This window comes from Labrus bergylta, chromosome 9 (assembly GCF_963930695.1).
Source record: "Labrus bergylta chromosome 9, fLabBer1.1, whole genome shotgun sequence".
NCBI classification, from domain to species: domain Eukaryota; kingdom Metazoa; phylum Chordata; class Actinopteri; order Labriformes; family Labridae; genus Labrus; species Labrus bergylta.
The window spans coordinates 31,480,564-31,498,536 of record NC_089203.1 but is presented as its reverse complement, the minus strand read 5'-3'; the positions used below and the strand labels follow the sequence as shown (position 1 = coordinate 31,498,536).

The following is a 17,973-nucleotide window of genomic DNA, read 5'->3' as shown; positions in this document are numbered from 1 at the left end:
CTGATCCTGATCTGTTCACACATGACGCTCCTCCTGATCTGTTCACACATTACCCTCCTCCTGATCTGTTCACACATGACCCTCCTCCTGACCTGTTCACATGACCCTCCTCCTGATCTGTTCACACATGACCCTCCTCCTGATCTGTTCACACATTACCCTCCTCCTGATCTGTTCACACATGACGCTCCTCCTGATCTTTTCACACATGACACTCCTCCTGATCTGTTCACACATGACCCTCCTCCTGATCTGTTCACACATGACGCTCCTCCTGATCTGTTCACACATTACCCTCCTCCTGACCTGTTCACATGACGCTCCTCCTGATCTGTTCACACATTACCCTCCTCCTGATCTGTTTCACACATTACCCTCCTCCTGATCTTTTCACACATGACACTCCTCTGATCTGTTCACACATGACCCTCCTCCTGATCTGTTCACACATGACACTCCTCCTGATCTGTTCACACATGACCCTCCTCCTGACCTGTTCACATGACGCTCCTCCTGATCTGTTCACACATTACCCTCCTCCTGATCTGTTCACACATGACCCTCCTCCTGATCTGTTCACACATTACCCTCCTCCTGATCTGTTCATACATGACACTCCTCCTGATCTGTTCACACATGACCCTCCTCCTGACCCGTTCACACATGACTTGAAACGGCGCTCTGATCAGGGCAACAGTCTGAGTGTCGGCGTTCACACATGCTCTTGTAAATATTTTCCTGAGTTTCTCTGTGCAGGTGTGAAAGCACTAAACTGTTTACTTTACCATCTCCCCGATGTTCAGTCCTGAGGTGTTGGGCTGCCGTCCGATGGCCCAGAGGAGACAGTCCACCTCCTGGATGGTTCTGACCTTCTCCTCGTCGTTCTTCTTCTCGGGGTCTTTGGTAACCAGCGTCACCTCCAGCCCTTTGTCCATTTTACACACAGACTTCACCTGCGAGTTCTTCCACAGGTCACGCCCGAGTTCTGCAGCTCTTTGGTACAGTTAGCGCTGATGAGGCTGTCGAAGTTCCTCAGCACCTGCAGAGGGAAGGAGGGGGCGTTTATTTATTTATTTGTTAGGGACAGTGCGTAAAAACGCCAGATTATAGCAGACGTGCTAGTTTCCAAAGTCCTTCAAAGGAGGAGGAGCAAGTCCGTGCAACATGTTATTTATAAAACGTGCATTTTTAAAATGAACAAAATTATGAAAATTTAGTAAATTATGTTTATCTATGTTTAGAGGTCACTCTCTTTTAAAGCCCTCATGTATCAGATGCTGAGCTTCAGTGTGTGTCTCACTCCAGTCTGCCGGATGATCAGGGACGTTTTGGACCCCAGGGTGGACAGGATACCCGCCAACTCCACGGCGATATACCCCGCCCCCACGATCACGCTGCGCCTGTTAGGAGACAAAACACCTTTAAATCACAGAACCTCACACACATGCGCCAAACACTCAGGAGATTTGATCGTCCGCTTACTTCGGCAGAGTTTCCAGCTCAAAGAATCCATCGCTGGTCACGCCCAGATTGGCCCCTGAACGATAAAAGCGAGGAAACGTTAAGGATGAAATCAAAACAATGGCAGGAGCCTGATGGCGTCACTAACATGTCTGACCTGGAACTTCATCTTCACTCAGAACAGACGGCTGCCCTCCAGTGGCGATGAGGATGTGAGGAGCCGTGTACTTCCTGCCGTTGACCTCCACAGTGGGCTCGGGGTCGTTGGTGAAGCGGGCGTGGCCTTGGATGGTTTGGATTTTCGCCTGAGAAGGAGCAGAGGTTTTCTTTATGACTGTTTAGAGGTCAAACATCAAAGAGTAGGTCGAGGTGAACTTACTTTGTCCAGGTTGTTACGGTAAATGCGATTGAGGTGACTGACGTACGCGTCTCGTTTGGCCTTCAGCGTTCTGCAGAAACAAGAAAGGACGAAGGAGAGCTCGTAACACATGAAGAAGAAGATCAGGTTCTGACGTTCAGATTGAAAGATCCTGACACATCAAGGAGACCGTCCACCGTCAGTGAGTGGTCGTCGCCCTAGTTCTTTGGCCGTAACATGTCAGAAACAGAAGGTCGATTTAAACCCGACTTGGAAAGAAGACTCGTGCAGAGAAAGTTCTGAGGAATTAAACCCAGCAGTTCTTTTGTTACCGTCTGCTTGCCCATTGTTCCCACAGCTCAGAGACACGATGCTTCACTTCCTCCTGTGTCTCACTTTTCACCGTCTCATCACAACATCCCTAAAACGTAACACGAGCTGCAGACCCCACACACACACACACACACACACACACACACACACACACACACACACACACACACACACACACACACACACACACACACACACACACACACACACACACACACACACACACACACACACACACACACACACACACACACACACACACACACACACACACACACACACACACACACACACACACACACACCACACACACACACACACACACACACACACACACACACACACACACACACACACACACACACACACACACACACACACTTCCATTATGCAGCCACACCTCCACACCCCGATGAACATTGGAGATTAATGGACTTCTCTCATATTGCAGACAGACACTCCTGCCTTATCTCAACTGTGACCTTTAACGCACCACAGCCAACAAACACTCCACCTTAAAGACGAGGCAGACGGAGGAGAAGCAGACTGAAGGTGGAGGAGGGGCTGAAGGTGGAGGAGGGACTGAAGGTGGAGGAGGGGCTGAAGACGAGGCAGACGGAGGGAGAAGAGGGCTGAAGGTGGAGGAGGGGCTGAAGAAGGTGGAGGAGGGCTGAAGGTGGAGGAGGGGCTGAAGACGAGCAGACGGAGGAGAAGAGGGCTGAAGGTGGAGGAGGGGCTGAAGGTGGAGGAGGGGCTGAAGACGAGGCAGACGGAGGAGAAGAGGGCTGAAGGTGGAGGAGGGGCTGAAGGTGGAGGAGGGGCTGAAGACGAGGCAGACGGAGGAGAAGAGGGCTGAAGGTGGAGGAGGGGCTGAAGGTGGAGGAGGGGCTGAAGACGAGGCAGACGGAGGAGAAGAGGGCTGAAGGTGGAGGAGGGGCTGAAGGTGGAGGAGGGACTAAAGACGAGGCGGACGGAGGAGAAGAGGGCTGAAGGTGGAGGAGGGACTGAAGGTGGAGGAGGAACTAAAGACGAAGCGGACGGAGGAGAAGAGGGCTGAAGGTGGAGGAGGGGCTGAAGGTGGAGGAGGGGCTGAAGGTGGAGGAGGAACTAAAGACGAGGCGGACGGAGGAGAAGAGGGCTGAAGGTGGAGGAGGGGCTGAAGGTGGAGGAGGGACTGAAGGTGGAGGAGGAACTAAAGACGAGGCAGACGGAGGAGAAGAGGGCTGAAGGTGGAGGAGGGGCTGAAGACGAGGTGGACGGAGGAGAAGAGGGCTGAAGGTGGAGGAGGGGCTGAAGGTGGAGGAGGGACTGAAGGTGGAGGAGGGACTGAAGGTGGAGGAGGGACTAAAGACGAGGCGGACGGAGGAGAAGAGGACTGAAGGTGGAGGAGGGGCTGAAGGTGGAGGAGGGGCTGAAGGTGGAGGAGGAACTAAAGACGAGGCGGACGGAGGAGAAGAGGGCTGAAGGTGGAGGAGGAACTGAAGGTGGAGGAGGGGCTGAAGGTGGAGGAGGAACTAAAGACGAGGCGGACGGAGGAGAAGAGGGCTGAAGGTGGAGGAGGGGCTGAAGGTGGAGGAGGGACTGAAGGTGGAGGAGGAACTAAAGACGAGGCAGACGGAGGAGAAGAGGGCTGAAGGTGGAGGAGGGGCTGAAGACGAGGTGGACGGAGGAGAAGAGGGCTGAAGGTGGAGGAGGGACTAAAGACGAGGTGGACGGAGGAGAAGAGGGCTGAAGGTGGAGGAGGGGCTGAAGGTGGAGGAGGGACTGAAGGTGGAGGAGGGACTGAAGGTGGAGGAGGGACTAAAGACGAGGCGGACGGAGGAGAAGAGGACTGAAGGTGGAGGAGGGGCTGAAGGTGGAGGAGGGGCTGAAGGTGGAGGAGGAACTAAAGACGAGGCGGACGGAGGAGAAGAGGGCTGAAGGTGGAGGAGGAACTGAAGGTGGAGGAGGGGCTGAAGGTGGAGGAGGGACTGAAGGTGGAGGAGGGACTGAAGGTGGAGGAGGAACTAAAGACGAGGCGGACGGAGGAGAAGAGGGCTGAAGGTGGAGGAGGGGCTGAAGGTGGAGGAGGGGCTGAAGGTGGAGGAGGGACTAAAGACGAGGCGGACGGAGGAGAAGAGGGCTGAAGGTGGAGGAGGGACTGAAGACGAGGCAGACGGAGGAGAAGAGGGCTGAAGGTGGAGGAGGGACTGAAGGTGGAGGAGGGGCTGAAGGTGGAGGAGGGGCTGAAGGTGGAGGAGGGACTAAAGACGAGGCAGACGGAGGAGAAGAGGGCTGAAGGTGGAGGAGGGACTGAAGGTGGAGGAGGGGCTGAAGGTGGAGGAGGAACTAAAGACGAGGTGGACGGAGGAGAAGAGGGCTGAAGGTGGAGGAGGGACTGAAGACGAGGCAGACGGAGGAGAAGAGGGCTGAAGGTGGAGGAGGGACTAAAGACGAGGTGGACGGAGGAGAAGAGGGCTGAAGGTGGAGGAGGGACTGAAGGTGGAGGAGGAACTGAAGACGAGGCGGACGGAGGAGAAGAGGGCTGAAGGTGGAGGAGGGACTGAAGGTGGAGGAGGGGCTGAAGGTGGAGGAGGGACTGAAGGTGGAGGAGGGGCTGAAGGTGGAGGAGGGACTGAAGACGAGGCAGATGGAGGAGAAGAGGGCTGAAGGTGGAGGAGGGACTGAAGGTGGAGGAGGGGCTGAAGGTGGAGGAGGGACTAAAGACGAGGCAGACGGAGGAGAAGAGGGCTGAAGGTGGAGGAGGGGCTGAAGGTGGAGGAGGGGCTGAAGGTGGAGGAGGGACTGAAGGTGGAGGAGGGGCTGAAGGTGGAGGAGGGACTGAAGGTGGAGGAGGGGCTGAAGGTGGAGGAGGGGCTGAAGGTGGAGGAGGGGCTGAAGGTGGAGGAGGGACTGAAGGTGGAGGAGGGGCTGAAGGTGGAGGAGGGGCTGAAGGTGGAGGAGGGACTGAAGGTGGAGGAGGGGCTGAAGGTGGAGGAGGGACTGAAGGTGGAGGAGGGGCTGAAGGTGGAGGAGGGACTGAAGGTGGAGGAGGGACTGAAGGTGGAGGAGGGACTGAAGGTGGAGGAGGGACTAAAGACGAGGCGGACGGAGGAGAAGAGGGCTGAAGGTGGAGGAGGGGCTGAAGGTGGAGGAGGGACTGAAGGTGGAGGAGGGACTGAAGGTGGAGGAGGGGCTGAAGGTGGAGGAGGGACTGAAGGTGGAGGAGGGGCTGAAGGTGGAGGAGGGACTGAAGGTGGAGGAGGGGCTGAAGGTGGAGGAGGGACTGAAGGTGGAGGAGGGGCTGAAGGTGGAGGAGGGACTGAAGGTGGAGGAGGGGCTGAAGGTGGAGGAGGGGCTGAAGGTGGAGGAGGGACTGAAGGTGGAGGAGGGGCTGAAGGTGGAGGAGGGGCTGAAGGTGGAGGAGGGGCTGAAGGTGGAGGAGGGGCTGAAGACGAGGCAGTGATCCGGCTCAGTCTTCATTCAGTGTCAGGTTTCACACTCTGCTGGTGATACTTACTCCCAGCTGAAGCGCACACTCTCCACGTCATAGCCGTAATCAGCGTGATCGTGGAGATACTCGGCGTGCACCGCAGCGTTCCACATGACCTGCGAGGAGAGACACGGGTCAGACACGGGTCAGACACGGGCGGAATGTGACACCATGACGACTCTCAGAAACGGAAACAAAAGAAGACGGTACCTTCTTGGGGACACAGCCGACATTGACCTAAAGAGAAACACACACACACAGAGCACATCAGCTGAATGAAAGCTGGACCAATCAGATTCAAGCACGGCTCAAGTTAGAGAGCAAAGGCCTCAGAGGTCAGAAGAGTAACAGAGGAAAGCTGCAAACTTCTGATAATCGTCTCAGACAGAAGAAACATTCTTATGTCTTATCTTACACAATCTACCTTGTAGTCAAACCAGCGCTGCAACTTTCAACACCCACGCTGTGTTCATGTGAACTAACCAGGAAGTGACAACACAATACTTCCTGCTTGACCACATGGACCCTCCTGGTCTTCAGGTGTAGCCTGATGGGACATCGCCGGGGTCAGCTCGTTACCATCCTCAGGACCCGATAAAAACTCTAAATATTTATCAACCACTCAAGAGTTATTGAACTACAAATAAAGGATTGTTCACATTTGGACCTCAGACAGTACAAAGAATGTGACGGGGCACCAGCGGTTAGTTTGCACGCCCCATGTACAGAGGCTACAGTCCCCTAAGCTCTCTCTCTCTCTCTCTCGACCCAGTAAAAACTGCTCCGCGACCCTCTTTAGGGTCCCGACCCACATGTTGAGAATCACTATAACAGCTGTGTTGAGCTAAATAATCATTCAATCATTAGTGAATAAATCTGGATCATTTTGTAACTTTATTCTTACTTCCTCATTTCTAACAACAGTTCTGTGCCCGCCTGTTAACATCACTGATCATTTTAAACTTCTAAAACAACATCCTACTGAAGGTTTAAAGTATAGAAGGTGAGGGTAACACCTGTCCATCACAGCTGTGCACATCCGCACAGACGCTCTACATTTCCAACGTTTGTTGTACACACACAAAAAAGAACCGGTCCACAAAAGGAGTCCGGAGGCTTCGCAGTGAACCTGGACACCGACATGCGTGATGAGGCTGCAGAGAGGACAGGACGGTGACAGAGGTCGGGAGGATAACGGGGGGGGGGGGGGGGGGGGGGTCGGGAGGATAACGGGGGGAGTGGGGGGGGTCGGGAGGATAACGGGAGGATAACGGGGGGAGTGGGGGGGGGGGGTCGGGAGGATAACGGGGGGAGTGGAGGGGGGGGGGGGGTCGGGAGGATAACGGGGGGAGTGGAGGGGGGGGGGGGGTCGGGAGGATAAACGGGGGGAGTGGGGGGGGGGGGGTCGGGAGGATAACGGGGGGAGTGGGGTGGGACGGGGGGTGTAGTTTTTACTCACGCAGGTACCTCCGAGTTTGTGACTCTCGATGACTGCGGTGGCTGCACCGAGCTCCGACGCCCTCCGAGCCCCGGCCAGACCTCCAGACCCCCCGCCGATCACCAGGAAGTCGAACCGAGTGGTTTCTGTGGAAGTGGGGCCTGAAGCCATGCTTCTGCGGATCACTGCGTGTCTGCGAAAAGACGAGAAAAGTTGCTTTCTGCGGATCAGACAGCAGGAGGCTTGGCTTAATACTGCCATAACCAGGAAGCTCGCATGCAGGCGTGTGTGTCCGACAAACGGCGAATGGGAGGGTCAAGTGAAAGCCAATGCTGTGTCATTGTGAATTGCAACAATGGTGTGCAAATCCCAGAAACTGTTTTCACAATAGTTATGGTGATCCTCACACAGCTACAGTATGGCGGTTACAATAACAGGTGGACGAGAGCAGCGAAAAGGACTCAAGAATTTAAAGGTGTTAAAATGTTGACATGTTGACAATAATGTGAGCTGTTCAGCAGTTTGTGTTCCTCACCTGGATGAAGCCTGTGATGCTGCTACAGCATGAAGCAGCCTGCAGATCCGTGTGAACAGCATGTTTTCATCTCTTTACGACATTACACACCTCGGTCTCTTTCCAGCCTGTCAGGCGGTGCTCACCTGTGCTTGGGTTAAACTTCATTAACCAAATACTAAAGCTGTAAACCACTTCCTGTGTCACTGGGTGAACTCACAGCCCACTAACACCAGCGTGGGTGTCTAAATGACCCACTGACTTTCCACTCGTGCTAATAATGGAGTGTGTTTCTAACCGAGCTACACTCACACGTTTCAAAGTGGTTTGTCATTTTGTTCGAACAAATCAACAACAATCACATGAAATATGAGATTTCCTCGTGTTCTTGCTCCACGCAGTGTAACCCCAGGAGGAAGACCCCCGTTGTTTTTCTCCATGGTGGATTTGATTATTAGCCATGACGTCATAACCATCTAAAGCTACGTGAGCGTGACACTATGGTGTATGCTCGTGTTGACACAAGTTCGTGAAATATCAATCTCGTTTTAAGAAAAACACGGTTTATTCACGATTTCTGGTCTTAAAAAAAAGAACTACACTACCCACAATCCTAGTTTCACAGCGACGTCTCTGGTTGGTGGAGTTCGCTGTTACCATGGAAATGCGTACTGTCCCCGCGAGCTAGCTCTCGGCGGCTTCCACTAAAGATCAAAGTTCAAGATAATATAAAAAATAAACTCCAACATTATTAATAACGTTATAAACACGAACACAAAGAAGGTCCGTGTACGTTAAGAGACAAGTTCACTAAAACTACAGTTTGTTTGAATAGCAATGCATTGTGGGATGTGTAGTTCCTTCACTTCACAGTCTTGTACCTTTGCCTTTTTTCTTGTTTTAAGAAGTCGTCTTCGTGCTGAGTCAGCTGTTCCACAGTCACGAGTGTTTTGTTCGTGGGTTGGTTTGTTTCCAGGATTAAAAGTTCTGATTTAACGACTTTCTGTAAAGCATTGAACCGTAAATTCACTTCCGGTACCAGAGCTGCTGAAAAAGTGGGCGGTCACTGTTGAGCGTGTCAAAATAAAAATAAATAGAAAAATTCAAGCTTCCGGTTAAGACTTTCAGATTAAGACCTAACTCTTGAAAACATACACGAGTCATGTTGTGTAGCTACCACTACCAATACCAGACCAGTTTAACGTAAACAATAGATACATAATGACTGTATTCACAATAAATAGACAGAGTTTAATCGACAAAGAGGGAGAACTAACAGAGCAGGTTCTTATTTTGAAGGCGACAGCAGCCTTTTCACGGGTCGTTGTAGCTAGCTGCAGATTGCTAACAGTAAGCTCGGCTCGGCTGACCGTGCAAACAGCGTTCAGTTCAAAAAGGATTTACAGACTTCAAAAGCTGCTGCCCCGTCCTGAAGACGGTACGTGAGTCTGACTCAGTCTGTTGTGTTAGGGTAACCCGTCTCTCCCCGTCTCCCCTCTCTCCCCCGTCTCCCCCCCTCTCTCTCCCCCCCTCTCTCTCTCTCTCTCTCTCTCTCTCCGCTCGTTGTGGCCTTTTTCCCTTAAATCTAACGGAACACAACCCGGACTACAGGATCACAACCCGGACTACAGGATCACAACCCGGACTACAGGATCACATCCCGGACTACAGGATCACAACCCGGACTACAGGATCACATCCCGGACTACAGGATCACAACCCGGACTACAGGATCACAACCCGGACTACAGGATCACATCCCGGACTACAGGATCACATCCCGGACTACAGGATCACATCCCGGACTACAGGATCACAACCCGGACTACAGGATCACAACCCGGACCACAGGATCACATCCCGGACCACAGGATCACATCCCGGACTACAGGATCACATCCCGGACTACAGGAACACATCCCGGACTACAGGATCACATCCCGGACTACAGGATCACAACCCGGACTACAGGATCACATCCCGGACTACAGGATCACATCCCGGACTACAGGATCACATCCCGGACTACAGGATCACAACCCGGACTACAGGATCACATCCCGGACTACAGGATCACATCCCGGACTACAGGATCACATCCCGGACTACAGGATCACAACCCGGACCACAGGATCACATCCCGGACTACAGGATCACATCCCGGACTACAGGATCACAACCCGGACTACAGGATCACATCCCGGACTACAGGATCACATCCCGGACTACAGGATCACATCCCGGACTACAGGATCACAACCCGGACTACAGGATCACATCCCGGACTACAGGATCACATCCCGGACTACAGGATCACAACCCGGACCACAGGATCACATCCCGGACCACAGGATCACATCCCGGACCACAGGATCACATCCCGGACTACAGGATCACATCCCGGACTACAGGATCACATCCCGGACTACAGGATCACATCCCGGACTACAGGATCACAACCCGGACTACAGGATCACATCCCGGACTACAGGATCACATCCCGGACTACAGGATCACATCCCGGACTACAGGATCACACAGTACTGACTACATCTGAATTAGTTAACCGGGGGTCTTAACTAACCGTTAGAATGTGTTATGAGGGGAAGGAGGATCTTTAGGGGCCCTTGATGAATGTCAGCTCTCTAACCAGGGCCGATTACAAAGTCTGTCAGGGCTCTGGGGGCCCCTCCAACACACACACACACAGAGAGACACACAGACAGACACACAGAGAGACACACAGAGAGACACACAGAGAGACACACAGACAGACACACAGAGAGACACACAGACAGACACACAGAGAGACACACAGACAGACACACAGAGAGACACACAGAGAGACACACAGAGAGACACACAGAGAGACACACAGAGAGACACACAGACAGACACACAGAGAGACACACAGAGAGACACACAGAGAGACACAGAGAGACACACACACAGAGAGACACACAGACAGACACACAGAGAGACACACAGACAGACACACAGAGAGACACACAGAGAGACACACAGAGAGACACACACACAGAGAGACACAGAGAGACACACACACAGAGAGACACACAGAGACACACAGAGAGACACACAGAGAGACACACAGACAGACACACAGAGACACACACACACACACACACACACACACACACATACAGAGAGAGACACACAGAGAGACAGACACACACACAGAGAGACACACACAGAGACACACAGAGAGACACACAGAGAGACACACAGAGAGACACACACAGAGACACACAGAGAGACACACAGACAGACACACAGAGACACACACACACACACACACACACACACACACACACACACACACACACACACACACACACACACACACAGAGGCTGTTTTTAATACTGTTAAACATCAAAGATCGTCTCTAACTGTAAGGCTAGCAGACGGGATGTTATCCTCTTGATGTGGTTGTTCACACATGCACCTCACAGCAGGAGACTTTCACCTCCATAGGACTCTATAATGAGAATATGTGTGTTTGTATCAATGCTACGTGTAGTTGAACAGAATCTCAGTGTGAAGTAAAGAGAGGAGAAGAACATCCTGGAGAACAGGAAACATGCAGCAGCAGGTTGATTAGAGCACAGAGATGGTAGAGGTGGCGTGCAGACAGTCTATGGTCGTGCAGTGACCACAGGGAATGAAGGTCACCACCCCCTCCCACTGGCCCCTCCCACTGGCCCCTCCCACTGGCCCCTCCCACTGGCTCCAGGTGAATTCTCCTGATTATATCCTGCTGTGTTCTCACATCAGCTCACTCTGACTTTCTGCAGAATAAACACGAGGAGGCTGGAGGAGAAACATTCAGATGTTTGAGTGATCACATGACGCTCAGAGTGAAGAGAGAAACATTCAGATGTTTGAGTGATCACATGACGCTCAGAGTGAGAACACTTCAGGAGGTTCTGCTGTGTGAACGTCATAAAAGACACACAGGAGGACTTTACAGTAAAATCTGGAATATAAAACGCATTCTGTTTTGGGGGTTAGGGGTTCAGAAAAATCCACAACGTGCACTTTTATCCTTCTACATTGACAGCCCATGAGTCTCTCTTTCTGTCTCCCAGTTCTTCAAGACGGAGAACAGATGGTAAAAAGGGGCGTTGCTCGCCTGGTCTGCATCCCTTTGTATCCCAGTATAACATTACAAAACGATCGAGGGCAGGTTTTAAATCGCGTAGCGGTGGATGATGGTGTGTCAGCATCATATACCGGTTTATCAGTCGCACTGCTCAATGTGACACAAGAGACTTTTTAGATGAAAAGACTAAACTGTGTTTTTTTTGTCTCATGCTTTCCGCAGGAGGAAGTCACCCTCTCTGACCTCACAGTCCGTCTCTGAGGGGACGAGCCCCGGACGCCCAGCTCGTTATGGACACTTCCTCCAATGTGTAGCTGCAGCGTTGGAGAGTTGTGGAGCGACTGGCTTGTGACCAGCAGACACCGCTTGACGACATGAAGCCCACCAGCTATCAAAGTACGCCACCGCCGGTGAAAGTGGGACACTCCAGTTTGGCTTTAACAACTTCTAACGTCATGTACTGTGACAAATGTGGATTTGCTACGACGGACCCTGCTGTCTTCAAGAAGCACAGGATCGAGCACATGGGGATGAGGTTTTACTGTTTTTACTGCAACAACGTGTCGTTCAGCGAGGCCGAGCTGACGGCTCATGTGAAGCTTCACACCGTAAAGTATCAGTTCCAGTGTCCTCACTGCGGTCAGGGCTACATGAGGAGGCTGTGCCTGGTCAAGCACATCGAGCGTCTGCACAGTAAGAGTCTTAGTCAAGGAGCTGCTAAACCTGGCTCCACAAAGAGTCCACATGCTCCGCTCTCCAGTGCCTTACCAGGTGTGCCCACTGCTGTGACATCATCCCTACGACCTGCTGTCAGGGTCACGGTGCCCAGACCGAGTGCACCTGCTGTCAGACCGGACGAGCAAAGGGGGAGAACTCTGGACCACAAGACATCCAGTGTCATGAACAGTAAGACAGAACTCCTCCCCCCTCTCAACGGACTCATTCAGCAGAGCAGGGCTCTCACTGTGCCCCTCCCAGAGGAGGTCAACATCCCTGCAGACTGTTTGGTGGAGCTTGTGGAGGTCAGGACTGTCAACGGGACCAAGGAGCTCAAGCTGAGGCTCGTCTCTCAGCAGGAGAATGAGTCTGTGATAAAAGACACACGGACCACGGTCTCTGCAAACTCTGCACCCGGGAAACCTTTATCCTCTTCATTTAATCCTCCAAACACGGGGAAGTGCTCGGTCAACAGGAAGCCGTACGACATGAAGGACGTGAACGTGGCGCCTCCTGCTGTGGTCAACGTTTACAACAATCAGCAGAATCACGTCAGCAAAGAAAAAAATGGACTCAAGAGAGGATCAGGAGAAATAATCGACCTGGAGGGTCACGCCGCCACGCCCAGGAAAGTTTCAAAAAGCATCTTCAGTTCTGTGAAGGAGGGAAACAGTGGGATCAAAGTTAGTGCAGCTCCGCCCACTCTCACCTCCACCTGGACTCCTAACACGTTGCCTAGCAACCTGCAGACAGAGAACACGGGTGCCGGTGTTTCTCAGAGAGCAGATCAGAGGACGAGTTCAGTTCATCAGCAATCCAAGAGCTGCCAACAACAACGGGGGACGAGGGACTTAAAGAGTGTTCCTCGAGACGTGCAGTCGGGTGTGAAGCTGGAACCTGGCGTCCGCCTCAACAACATCACGGCCTCCATCATGAAGAAAGAGGCAGGGGGCTCCAACCAGCAGGATTCAAAGTCTTCTTCTCCGTCCGTGTGTGTGTCCTCAGTTTCAGCCCTCAAACAGAAACCTCCGATGATTTCAGTTTGTACGGGAAAAGGTGCAAATGAATGTTTTTCAGGACTCAAGGCGAGTAAGGGGTCCTCGGTGGTCAAAACACCGGCGCTGTCTAACGGCACACATCCAAAAGTCTCAACTTGGACACAGGAAGCCAGATTAAATAATAAAAACACAGAGAGGGCGGAGCCAGAAGCGGAGAGCTTTCCAGTCATCTCATCCGTGTTCTCGTTAAGTCAACAACCGGAGGACGTGCAAGGCTCCATCCAGCCGCTAGTCATGGCGGCTCTGCGCGGTATAGTGATGAACAACAGCTCGGGCGCCATAACCCGAGAAAACAACGAGATAACGACCAGCACAGACCTGGTGAAGGAGCTGCCGGCACTGGGCTGCTCTGCTCAGGTGCTCAAAAGAGACGTATCGTTAAGCTGCGTCGCACGCCACGCCACGGAGTCTGTAAAAGTCGAGCAGCTCGATAAAGGGATTGAAGCCCCTCCCCCCCTCAACCATGTGGATCCAATCCAAGTCAAGGAGGAGGAAAGTGGCACCAAGCCGCCGGACGACCACAAACAGAGTCAAACTCCTGATGTGAAACCTCCAACAGATCAGAAGCCTGTTTCTAAAGTGAGCGTAGAGGCGGAGCCTCCTCTGGCGAGGAGCGAGCACGACGTCTACTCAAAGTTCCTCACCGTGTCTCTGCAGAGGGTTCAAGTTGGAGAGTGGAAAAAGAACAGGAAGGGACTGAAACTGCGATTATCTAAGTGTAAGACTCGGGGAGCTCCGGGCAGTCCGACTGACTGCTCAGTTATTTATCCGGTCCCTCTGAAGGAGGACCAGCCGGTGAAACGACCACGACCCAACCAGCCCGTGGTCGTGCTCAATCATCCCAGGCCCCGGGCTTCTTCGGCACCGGCAGCCAGGGCGCACACTTTATCAGATACAGGAGCCTCCACGGGGGCCCCGAAGTGCCAAATCCTCAGAATGAGACTGAGTAAAGTGATGGGGCAGAAGTACGAGGTGATGGGCTGCACGGTCGGCGTCTTCTCATGAATGTAAGGACAGAGAACCACAAACAGGACTACACGAGGACTAGTATTACAACGTGGACTTTAAATACACTCAATATTAAGGCTGTTATTTTCCTAAAGAAATGGACGTCTGAATATCACTGACTTTAAATGTTTGTTATTTATATGGGACGCAGAGAGTTCAGGTGCAATGCAGTTTGACTGTTTCAAAGATGGTGGGCGGGGTTAGACCGCGGGCGTTATGTAGTCGACCTGTCGGAGTACAACACCGCATGCTGTTTACTCAAACAGGATAACTAACAGTATTTATCTTTTATTCTGCATCAGTGAGGTTTCATACGAGATGATTGATCTATCGGCATGTTTGTTGCAGATGAGTGGAGAAAGTCAAGAGGGAGTATTGTGATCAGTTGAAGGTCTCTGTTCTGGCCTTGAGCGATATCAGCAACAATAATGTACAAAGAAAACATTCCTGTTGAAGGATTTCTGCCCTCTGTTGTAATTAATTAGATCAACAGAAGAGTCCAAGGGAAGGAATCTGACACCGATATCTCTATCTATCTATCTGCAGAGAAAGACCGATATAGATATTTATTATGTTGAGTTATCAAACACGTGTGGAAAAGATTTATAATGAAGATGAGATGGTCACTCAGCTGGAGAGGAACTGAGCATGTACATGACCGCTTCAGGACGACGATAGCTGGTGTTAGAGAGACGGCTCAGACATTATGTCATTGTTCATGATGTGTGTGTCAGCAGTGTGGCGGTGCGTTCAGGTACAGATTTATATTGGGGTGATATTGTATGAAGGTGAAAGGACACATAGAGGTGTGTAGTGTACTACAGGGTGTGTTGAGTGCAGTGAAACCTCAGCGTCCCATGTCACTCTTTTTTACTCTGCTGACCTCTCCTGGTCATGAACTCGACTGATTGGACGTCACCAGCGGAACAAACGTCTCACTGCACCGCTCGCTGCTGTATGATTCTGTAGGGCAACAGCTTGAGGATGACAAAGTATTTAAAGTAGAACTGTCAGCATTAACGAGTTAATCACATTAATCTCCTGTTTGTCCCTTCAGGCTCTCCGTAGATAGTGGTCCTCAGTGTCTCCCTGTAGTCTCAGTGATGTAAAAGAAGGACACTGCTGCATCTTTGAATGTCTCATTTCACTTTAACAAACTCTCAGACAGTAATATCCACCTTATGACATCACACACTGACCTTATGACATCACACACTGACCTTATGACATCACACACTGACCTTATGTGATCACACATTAACCTTTGTTATCGTTCCTTTGAGCTGTTTGACCTCACTTTGGGATCCATAACTACTTCCTGTTTCTGTGCTTAACTTCATGTTCTAACCTTCCATCTACAGGAAGCTCCTTACTTTATTTCAAAATAAAAGCACACAGTAAGTAAAGTACTCCCACCTTCAGACAGGACAAACCTTCAAAATAAAAGCCTAACAAGTTTTGGACTTTCAAACATGCGATTAAAATGTGATTCATCGTGATTCACTTTTGAGATTTAGGGATTAATCGTGATTTAAAATAATCGTTTGACAGTCCTAATTTAAATATGGACAGCTTGACGGTGACCTCGCATTCCTTCGCTCTTCGTAGTCTCCGGTAAACTTCGCATTGAGGATAATCTATGATTTCTATTTATTATTGTTTACCTCACTTTGTGTTTCCATGACATTTTAATGTCTTAACTCCGCTGATATTAACTCCTCCGTGTGCCAAACAGTTTCCTCTCTGTGAGGTCACCTTTAACCTTTATCCTGTTAGCGGGAGAAGCTAACTTTACGTACACAGCGACGCACCTTGGATGGGTCGAAGAAGAAACTGGTTTAAGAATAACACGCTCGTCTGTGTCTCCTGTGCAGTTTATAATGTAATCATGATGTATATGATGATGATAGGACTTTTATTGTGTAAATACTTTCTGATATCGTGTTCAGGAGCAGCTGTTCTGACGCTGCAGACACTAAAGCTGCTGCCGTGTGCGCTCTGTTTAAAGGCGTGAGCGCCCGTCCTCCTCAGTGTCCCGCTTCGCCTCTCATTCTTGTTTAACAAATATTCATGTTACTGTTCAGAGTGTTTTTTTTTTTATTGTCTGTGTTGTAATTCATGTGCTCCGTGCTTTTATAAATCTATTGTGCAACAAAACTCTTTTTTTATTAAAACAAAGTAAACTGAACGGCAGCTGAACGACTTGTTCTTTTACTGCTCGTGAAGATGAGTCTCTGGAAGGGCTTTGGTGTCTGTACCTTTAAATATGTAAATGAGCTGTGTCTGACCACGCATCCTCTCTGGGAGGGCTTGGGTGTACTCGGTCTTTCTCGCTCCATGTCCTATTGTTCACGGTGAGAAGGCAGACTCAGAGGGCAGAACAAACACCTAGCTGTGGGAGTGTCACCCACCTGGGGGAGTAGCCCTTTGTGATGTCATGAAGGGAAAATCGCCAAACAGCCTGTTTGAGCACACATTTTCTGAAAAGAGGAGCAGGCAGAAGACGGAGAGGATGGACTTTTCTCATCATTGGAGGGTTTGTAGACAGATTAGAGACACATGTTAGAGTTAGAGGAACATAACATTCAAACACTTTAAACTCTTTATATGTGATTTTTTGATCCAGCAGATGTCGCCCTTGAGCACCAGCATGGAACCAAAACAACTCGTGCTGCATTGTTGTGTTAGCATGCTAATGCTAGCGATCTTTATTATGCTGGTATCTTCACACTGCATGTAAATTTACCTGAAATGAGCGTGATCTAGAAACACAGTTAAGCAGTGAGTACAGTATGTTATTCTTCTTTTCTCTAGTCCCTCAATTAAACAACTTTTATACACAAGGGGAGGAGTCAGCTGGCTGTCCGGGCGATGTAAACACACTGTACATATGACTCTGACATCATCACAGACAGCGGGACTCGGGGGTCTCACTCATGGTGTTTTGCTTTCTGATCGTTTTCAGAATCTTCTTTAAATAAAACCAATAGATGTAGAACATCAAAATGATAAAATGACTTAATTCAAAATAAACATCCAGGCTTTGAAGTTGCTCATGACCCCTAACCCTTACCCATAGTGAGAAATAATTAAAAATGTGTTTTTCCTCTGATCGTGTGAACGTCCAGTAATATATTATATTCATTCTTTAAAGGTGAAGCTGTATCCCTCCGTCTTTACTCGTTAGCCTTCAGGGCGCTCTCAGACTCCGGCTCTGCTGCTGTGATGACCGAGCTGGGACTCAGCTGGTCCTCGTCGTTGCCATTGTTCCCCCGTCTCATTGCAGCAGCTGGTCCACGTCCCTTTTTGTAATGGGACACGTCAGCACACAGTTTTCTGGGTATCTGCTCCCGGGTAGACTCCTTCCACTGATGAGGACGATCGGGAAGATGGAGTGGAACTTGATGATGTCTGCCACCGAGACGAACATCTGCAAGAAGACGAGAGAACAAGTTATGATGACGCTGAAGAGAGAAGGAAGGTGACATCTGAT

General features: G+C 50.8%; 3 protein-coding genes across 6 annotated transcripts in view; 1 reads left to right on the top strand and 2 right to left on the bottom strand.

Annotated features, from left to right (window-relative positions):
- Positions 1-747: 747 nt before the first annotated feature.
- On the bottom strand, positions 748-8,432 carry gsr (glutathione reductase). Its single transcript, XM_065958389.1, is given in 10 exon segments — positions 748-973; positions 976-1,039; positions 1,301-1,400; positions 1,483-1,537; positions 1,619-1,766; positions 1,841-1,910; positions 5,652-5,740; positions 5,835-5,861; positions 7,084-7,255; positions 7,598-8,432. Coding segments are annotated over 10 exon segments (984 nt in total). The 5' UTR covers positions 7,660-8,432; the 3' UTR covers positions 748-776.
- Positions 8,433-8,882: 450 nt separating this feature from the next.
- LOC109975973 (zinc finger protein 518B) lies at positions 8,883-16,668 on the top strand. 2 transcript variants are annotated; one of them, XM_020626199.3, is made up of 2 exons: positions 8,883-9,014; positions 11,920-16,668. In XM_020626199.3, exon 2 carries the CDS (start codon positions 12,072-12,074, stop codon positions 14,475-14,477), a length of 2,406 nt encoding a protein of 801 aa, XP_020481855.2. In that variant the 5' UTR covers positions 8,883-9,014; positions 11,920-12,071; the 3' UTR covers positions 14,478-16,668. The 2 variants fall into 2 exon arrangements, with proteins under 2 accessions (XP_020481855.2, XP_020481857.2); XM_020626201.3 differs by lacking the exon at positions 8,883-9,014 and adding an exon at positions 9,978-10,116.
- Positions 15,610-17,973, bottom strand: part of LOC110006215 (cytokine-dependent hematopoietic cell linker) — a 30,139-nt gene continuing 27,775 nt past the window's right edge. For all 3 annotated transcript variants that reach the window (XM_065958386.1, XM_065958387.1, XM_065958388.1), the window contains one exon: positions 15,610-17,910. In XM_065958386.1, coding sequence (XP_065814458.1) covers positions 17,657-17,910 — 254 coding nt within the window. In that variant the 3' untranslated portion in view covers positions 15,610-17,656. The remainder of the gene's footprint in view (positions 17,911-17,973) is intronic.